Here is an 8,221-nt window from a genome sequence, read left to right as displayed (position 1 = left end):
ATCCCCCCCCCCGACACACCCACGCCCGCACCGAGGCCCCCGCCCGCGCTGGTCCTGCGTCTCTTAGGTCAGGACCTGGAATGGGTGCGCCAGGGACGCTCCGGGAGGCCGCGCGCGGGCAGCGACAACTACAACTCCCAGCATTCCCCGAGGCGGCGGCGTCTAGAGTCCGAGGTGGTTGCCTGGCGACCGGGCGGGCCCCGGAAGTCGGGCCGGGCGCGGGGCGGGACTTCCGGGGCGGTGGTTGCATCAGATTCTGGGAAGCTGGCGCGGCGGCTGCTGTTTTGGAATTTCTAAGATGTCAGGTTCCTCTGGGGAGCAGGGTGAGTGCGCGCGGCGGGGCCGGCGGGACAGCCCCGGGCCTGGGGATCCGGCGGTGCCCGGGGCGGGCGAAGGATGACCCCCGGCCCGGGGGTCGGCGGGTCTCGGCCGTGCGGGCAGTGACCGAGGTCCTGGGGGGCCGGCGGGTCCCCGGGGTCAGCATGCAGTGACCCCGGGTCTGGGGGGGCGGGTCCCCGGGGCGGGTAGGGGACCACCCCGGGCTTGTGGGTCGGCGGGTCTGCGGGGCGGCCTGGCGGGCGCTGAGCCACCCCGCGACCCCCCGCCTGGGCCTGCGCTGCCCGCGCTTCGCCGGGACCCCACTTGGCTCCGGGCTGTGCCGAGGCCACCCCCTCCCCATCTTCCTGGGGCTCTGCCGGGGTCCCCCGGCGGCCCACCCCACAGCGCTAACCGCCCGCCCCACCCGCTTCCCTTCGCTGGTGCCTGGGCGGGACGCGCCCCCTCCTGCCCCAGCTGTGCTCCAGGGACCCGCGGGGCCGGGGTTGTCAGTCCGCGTCCTGCCTGGCAGCAGGCCCGGGTGGGCGGCAGAAGCCGGGGTTGGCAGACACACACATGAAAGGCCTCGGGTTTTACAAGGCTTTCATCCGGGGCTCCGCAGACAGTGGCCACTGCCTCGGCGTGGTCAGAGCGTTATTACCCCACTTTACTGCCTGCCGCCTGGGGGGTTCAGGGAGCAGCTCTGCCCACCAGGGGCTCTGATGTCACCAGCGCGTGGTCCAGTGGTCCACAGGCAGGCCCGGGCGGGCGCTGGGTCTTTTCCCACGGTCCACCAAGCAGGGCGGGAGCTGCTGGCAACACCAGAGATGGTCACCGGGATCCCTATGTATGGAGCAAACTTTCCATTGGAAACATTGAGCTGGAGTTTTTCTGCTCTTGGCTGGTGAACATAACACGCGAGTGTGCCCGCCCGCCCACTCTTGAGGTCTGTGTGTCCCTTTTACTCCCGAGTGCTTTGGGCTTCCAAGTGGGGAGCTCTGACCACCTGGGTAACCCCATGGTGTGGGAGGCACCCGCATGATGGGCTCGCTGGACCTCACCCGACAGGTGTGCCAGGATTCCAGCACCGTCCCACCTGCCCTCGAGCCTGGCAGCCCTGGGAAAGTCCCCCCAGACCTCAGGGAAAGAGCCGTCTGTTCACAGCCTGACTCCGGAGCTGGTGTGGCTGGCCTGGGCTCCTGGCTCAGCCCCTTTCTCGAAAGCACACAGGGGCCAGCGGCCCACCTCAGATGATGTGGACCCTTAAGGGGCACCCCTCGGAAAGGACTTAGAGCAGCGGCACCTGGCACAGGCCGGGCACTGTGTCTGTGTTGAAACCTGGACCTTGTTTCTCTGTTCTTTTTTGTGTTTTAATGAAAGTGTGGTTTTGCTTCGTTTGTGAACATAAATGACATGTTGGTATTTTCTTTTAATTGCTTTAGAAAGTCAGGTTTTCAGAGCCTTTGTCAGTATTGGCCTGTTTTGGAGATTGATCTAAAGATTAGAATGAAGCCCCCAGGAGGTCCGGACAGGTGATGGAGTTTTCTAGTCCTCTAGGGGCCCAGGACACAGCCCGCCTGCTCTCCCTTCACTGCTGCCCCTACCCTCACCTGTCCCTAGGCTTCCTGCAGGGTGGAGAATCTGTGTTCATACCCTGAGGAAACAGGAAATAAAATCAAATAGGAAAGGCTGTGTGTGTGGGTACTAGACTTGTAGTTAGCCTCGGTATCCAGTTTTTGAAAGTTTTTTATTCCAGTGGTTGGATTCATCGAAAGTGACCATCTTCCCAGGTTGTTGTTTTTTTTTTAATTTAAAGATTTTATTATTTATTTGACAGAGATCACAAGTAGGCAGAGAGGCAGGCAGAGAGAGGAGGAAGCAGGCTCCCTGCCGAGCAGAGAGCCCGATGTGGGGCTCGATCCCAGGACCCTGAGATCATGACCTGAGCCGAAGGCAGAGCCCCAACCCACTGAGCCACCCAGGCGCCCCGGTTTTTTTTTTTTTTTTTTTAAGATTTTATTTATCTATTTGAGAGAGAGTGAGCAAGAGAGAGAGAGTGCACGAGCCAGGGGAGGGGCAGAAAAGCAGACGCCCCGCTCAGCCGGGAGCCAGGCATGGGCTCCATCCCAGAACTTCAGGATCACGACCTGAGCCAAAGCAGACTGCTCAGCCCAACAGACCGAGCCACCCAGGCGCCTTCCCCAGGCCTTGCAAGGAGGTCCTGGTTTCGTCTTCCCGTTTCAGCTCTTCCTCACGTGGACTCAGAACGTCTGTTTGGTTCCCTGCGGTGACACCGGGTTTGCAGCCTCTCCTTGGCTCCTCGGAGGGGCCGCCCCATTCCAGTCTCGTTGGAAAGACAGGGCTCATCTCTGAGGGCGCCTGGGTGGACGGAGCTCCCCTCAGAGGCCTTGCCCTGCAGGCTGCGGGCAATCTGGGGGACTCTGTCAAATTTGCTAATTCTTCACGCAGTGTGATCCGAAGGGTCTTTGTAATGTCGTGTAGCTCGCATTTCTGTCAGCGGCATCTCTTCTGGGCACGGGTCTAAGTACATCTGTTGTGGCCTTTCGTCCTGAGAGCAGCCCCTGTGGCCGGTACTGCCCTTATCTGCCTGTCCAGGCGACAGTCCTGACGTTCTGAGAAGTTGCCTGATTTGGCCGGGGTCACACAGCTCGGTGGAGGCCAAGCCAGGCTTCCGGCCCTGGCGGTTTGACCACGGCGGAGATCTTAGCCGCCGTCCTGCGCTGGCTTGGATGAGAATTGGACTGATTCCATCAGAGTCACAACGAGAGCCCCCGGGCCAGCGTGTGTGCCAGGGCGCGTGAGACCAAGCCCGTGTGCTTTGCTGTGTCTCCCGAAGGGAGATGGAGTGTGCGTATGCAGAGACGACAAATATTTGCTCATCTCTGAACTCGTGTTTCCATGTCTCCGAGTGTTTACCTTTATTTAAGAGTCGTAAGAGAAGGTGTCCTCGGGGTAGAGATGAAGCCATCTCGGTGTCGCGGTGGCAGCTACCTGGGCAGCGGCCCGTGATTCTGATGAAAGCTCCGAAAGGCATGGGAAGGTGAAAACGCCAGGTGGGAGCATTATGGCTTCCCGTCCGGGAGGAGAGCATCCCCGCGCCGCTCACAAGGATGTGCTCAGGTTCTTCTCATTTGCTCACTAAGGACTCGTGGAGCACCTGCTTTGCCAGGCCGTGCCGGCTGCCAGAGATCCGACCGCAGACCAGGGCGATCTGCCTCAGCCTCCCCGGGCTTTCCGTCCGGGGGGGAGGTGGGTTACAGCAGGGGAGAGCGAGGCCCATAAGACAGGTGAGGGTCAGGGTGGGCTGGAACACAGGGCCTCCCTCCTTGGTCCCATCCCAGAGCACGTGCTGCTTGGTGCCCCGAGACCTGTGCGCTCGTTCAGAGCCCGAGCTCTGCGACCGTGACCCGACACCCGCGGCGGGGGCCTTCTCCGCCAGCCGGCCCACGGGCAAGCTGGGAGTGTGGGGAACCACAGGGGCAGCTGCACCGGGCCAGGCCTGCAAGCAGCAGCAGGGGCCAGTGGTCTGCTGGCCAGGCCCCGAGCCCGGAGATGGAGGACGGGGGCCTGGGAGCCAGAGGAGTGTTTGTGGAAGGGAAGTGGTTTGTAGGGCCGGGTGCTCAGAGCGACGGCAGGATGCAGCCCGGAGTGGTCCTTACACCAGGGAGTGCGGGAGGGGTGCTGACCCCCGGGAGCCCAGGCTGCTCTTTGAAACCGACAGCCCTGGCCCGGGGGCTCCTGTGGAAGGCAGGCCTGCTGCTGCTAAGGGTCTGGCCTTGAGCAAGGGAGCTGCTGGCACACGGAGGTCTGCAGGCCGTGGGCCAGCACCGGGGCCCCCGGGGAGCTGCTGTGGGTACCCACTGCACCCCACCTCACCTCCCAGATGCTGATTCTGAAGGGCTCCGGTGGGCCCGGCCCGAGCACTGGGCCTGGAGCAGAGGAGGAAGACAGAGGCAGGTTTAAAGGCTGGCGACAAGGGACGGAGGAGAGGGAGAGGGGATGCTCGGAGTCCCGTCCGGACTGCGGTTCATTTCGCGTGGTTGTGGTCGCCGCCTGTGCTGAGAGATCGCCTGGCTGTTCGGTCTGTGATCTCGGGAGGCGTTTTACGGCGGCTTCAGCGGTTAACTTGGAAAAACCGGGTAGCAGATGGGTCTAAGCTGGCCATGCACACAACGGCGTTCCTGGGGTCAGAGGGGCCGCTCCCTTGCTATGTGTGCGGGCGGCCCAGGAGGGCTGACATCCCCCCGACCCCGACGCAGGGCAGGCGTCTGCCGGGCGCATAGCGAGGGCCTCCACCACCACCCCTGGGGATCCTGCTTGACCACCGGCCCATCTGGTCTCGCCTCGGGGCTCACCAGACCGCGGTCTGGCCGAAACCCGTAACCACGTCAGAGCCGACCTGGTTTCTATCAGTTTCCTCAAGACACGCTTGAGTGCAGCCCCCGCATTTAGCACGGCGACTGTCTGCTCCGTGCAGCCTGGGAGCCCGTCCTGTGGCCGCCCCAGGGCCCCGTGCCTGCACGTCCCGAGAGGGCCCTTTCCTTGGGATGGCTAGGCTGCGGCCGACACTGCATTTTCAGTGTGTGTGTAGTCTCTGGGCAAACTCGCTCAGGGGCCATTCTGATAATGACAGAGGGACAAGTGTAGTCGTCAGTGGCAGACTGACTGGGGGCTGGCTATGCACCAAGCAGTATTTTAAAGGTTTGCAAGTGTAATTTTACTGAGACGCAGCAGCTTTTACGAGGCGTGTGTTGTTCTGAGCATGTTTTATGGAGGCGGAGAGGAGCTCCAGCCCCCAGCCCCAGTACTGAGCCCCCCAGCACTGAAACCCCGGCAGTGCCAAGCCCCAGCACTGAGCCCCCAGCACGAGTTCCCCAGCACCGAGCCCTGCAGCACCAGCACTGCCATGGCACGGTGCCTCACCCAGCCACTGCCCTGCAGTACAGGTGTTCCCTAAGTCCCTCACCGGTGCTCCGAAACCAACATGGTAGGTAGGACATTTGACCTGTTGTTCTCATTTTAAAAATGGTGCACGCTCATCAGAGGACATGTGGGCAAAAAAGAGGGAACTACCGATTGCCCCTAATCCCGCTCCTCGGGGATGGCCATTCAACGTACGGCATGGCCCTGGGGGTCTGCTCTGGTCAGTGGAACTTGTTCCGAGTGAGAGGAGTGTGTCTCTGTCTGCTTGCTCTGGGGGTGAGGGGCGGGCTGGACCAGGGTGGTGCTGTCCTCGCTCCGCTGCCCTCCCTCCCGGGGCTGGCAGCACGGGCAGGAGCCGGAGACAGGGAGTGCAGAGGGCCAGCGTGGGGAGGACGGCGGGCTGCAGGAGACTGGCCCCCAGCCCTGGCTCTGCCCACACCTCTGCCTGGTCCTCTCGTTGGGCTTCCTGGAGGTCATTTTCTTCATCACGAGAGCATGCCGGCAGCGCCCTAGCAGGCCGCTGAGCTGTCAGAGGCGCGTTGCCCGGTGAAGTACAAGTTCCCTGGGAGGAAGATGCTGAGCGGAAAGCGCTCAGGGAGCCGATGCTTACGTGGGGTTAGGCTTTCCCAGAGCTCTCGGCCTGGCATGGCCTCCCTTCTCCCCGGATTTCGCCTCCAGCCCGATTCCCCGCTGGAGCTGCGAGGTGGGCTTACAAGGGCAGGCCCCGCTATAGGAGAGTGAGAGGCACAGACCCACTGGAACGTTCCTCCTGGTCTCAGGCAGAATCTGAGCCACAGGGATGTGGGGCCTGTGGCATGGGGGCCGCTCCCCAGGAGCCCTCGGGCTGGGCCCTCAGAGCCACCTGCTGGGGGTCGGAGCGTGGGGGGGCGCCTCCAGGTCTGTCTGCTTCCTCTGACAGTCCCAGCGGTGGACACGGAAGGTGGCTTGTCCTGGCAGGTCTAGAGTGAACGAGAGTGGTGTCCCCTGTAGGCGTGCCCCCCTGGCTCTGGCTGGGCAGGTCCTTTGGGGTTCAAAGCAGCTTTGGACTCAGCCAGTGGGAAACCTGGTTGTCCTTCAGTTGAGGTAGGATGCACGTAAGGTCACGTTCACTGTCGCAGTCCTACGGAGAGTGCGCCGTGGGATGGCCCTTGTGCCTCCCGTGCCGTGCAGCCACCACCGCAGTCCCATTCCCCAGCTGTCCCGTCCCCGCAGCTCGAAACCCCACTCAGCACTCCCCCGGGCCCCTCCCTAGCCCCGGCGGCCATGGTTCTGCTTCCGAGGTTCGGTGCCCGGGGAAGCCCTGCGCGTGTCTGCGCTCGGCCCGAGGCCCCCGGGCCCTGACTCATGCTGTGTGCCTCTGTCTTTCCAGCTCCTGCCTACAGGTCCATCCTGAGCATTAGTGACGAGGCAGCCAGGGTGCAGGCCCTGAACGAGCACCTCAGCACGCGTAGCTATGTCCGGGGGTACTCACTGTCCCAGGCAGACGTGGACGTGTTCAGGCAGCTCTCGGCCCCCCCCGCTGACCCGCGTCTCTTCCACGTGGCCCGCTGGTTCAGGCACATAGAAGCCGTCCTGGGCGGCCCCTGCGGCAGAGGCGAGCCCTGTGGGCGCCAAGCAAGTGAGTAGCAGAGGGAGTTCCGCGGCTGGTAGCGCCTCCCATCCGCGGCCACCTCCAAGGTCAGGGCCCCAGAGGTGTGCGGTGCCGGCTGGGGGCGGCGGCGGTCCGGTGGAGCCCGCAGGGCTGCGCCTGTCACCACATGCATGCGAGTGGCCCGGCAGGCCGACCGGCCCACCCCGAGGGCAGGTTAGGACGGACTCTGCCGAGGCGTCAGCCCTCGTGGATCCGACCTGCTTGTGGCCGCTGTGGCAGCGCCCAGGGAGCGCCACGGCAGGAGCCACGGCGCGAGAAGGCCGTCCCGGCGGGGAGGGGTCCTGCAGGGGCCTGGGCACAGCCTGGCATTCTCCGCGAACTGCCGGCCCGGCTTCGGTTTGACCGGCTGCTTCTGCTTCGTTCTCTCCATGCTCCGCAGGGTGTGTTCCCGCCGGGTGTCGGACGGTTAAGGCCTAAAGCAGTGTTAGCGGACGTAGCCCTGAAAGTCCAAACAAGGTCATTTCTCGGCTTTGAGCTTGAGCTCCGGTCTGGGGTGCGGGCCTGTCTGCGGCGCTGTGACACCGATTATTTTAGGGGTCCTTCTGGAAGGTCTTAGGGGCTCAGGCCTTGTATGGTTTCTCTCCTGCGATGAACCCCTGGGTGCTTCGTCCCATAGTCACCCGATGCCCTCGAGTGGCTCCACTTGGGCACTCAGGTGGCTTCGTGGGAGGCATGGGCCATATGCTGTCTCTGCCGGTCCTTGCCAAGCGGGGCAGCGTCCTGGGGGCTTTCCCAGGCTCCTTCCGTATTGCCCAGCTCCTGCACCGCTGTCCTGGGCTGGGCCCTCTGCCATAACAGGCCGAGGCGGGGACATCGTTTCTCCCACGTGGGGTGTGGTTTGGTTTTCTGGATAATCCTTCTCCAGCGCGGGGTGGGAGCTCTCTGTGTACATTGTCTTCTCCACGGGCATCTAGCACGGTGACCCCGGTGATATCCATGGTGTCGGGTGCCACGTCCCCATGGGTCCCAGCTCCCAAGACACAGCCTGCAGGGGCGGAGGTCGGGGCATCCGGGGCTCCCAGTCTTGGCAGCGGCCTGGCTCGTGGTCCATCCAGGACCTTGTCAGGAGAACGAGCAGATGCCCTTCAGCCATACAGAGGAAGGGCACTCGAGACGGAGTGCCACACTGCTTGTTGACCAGTCTCGGCTGGCTTGGAGGTGGGGGAGAGACACACCCAGGGTGGCCCCCATAGCATTTCCTGACTCTGTCTGCCTCCAGGTCCCCTCGTGTGCCCAGGCCAACCAGGCTGGTCCCAGGACCATCTCTCGCATCCCTGGGAGGACAGGAGCTGAGCACCTGCCGCCCCCCTT

The 8,221-nt window shown here is 63.4% G+C and overlaps 1 protein-coding gene across 3 annotated transcripts in view; it reads left to right on the top strand.

Moving 5' to 3' along the window:
- The first annotated feature begins 239 nt into the window (after positions 1 to 239).
- The window catches only part of CARS1 (cysteinyl-tRNA synthetase 1), a 42,518-nt gene continuing 34,536 nt past the window's right edge, over positions 240 to 8,221 (top strand). Inside the window, exons 1-2 of one of the 3 annotated variants that reach the window (XM_080815903.1) lie at positions 240 to 323; positions 6,629 to 6,877. In XM_080815903.1, coding sequence (XP_080672029.1) covers positions 299 to 323; positions 6,629 to 6,877 — 274 coding nt within the window. In that variant the 5' untranslated portion in view covers positions 240 to 298. The remainder of the gene's footprint in view (positions 324 to 6,628; positions 6,878 to 8,221) is intronic. The other 2 variants (XM_080815904.1, XM_080815905.1) reach the window with 2 other exon arrangements.

The sequence above is a fragment of the Martes martes genome, assembly GCF_963455335.1.
Source record: "Martes martes genome assembly, chromosome: 10".
NCBI lineage: Eukaryota > Metazoa > Chordata > Mammalia > Carnivora > Mustelidae > Martes > Martes martes.
The sequence above is the reverse complement of the archived record's forward strand: the minus strand, read 5'-3'. Positions and strand labels throughout refer to the sequence as shown.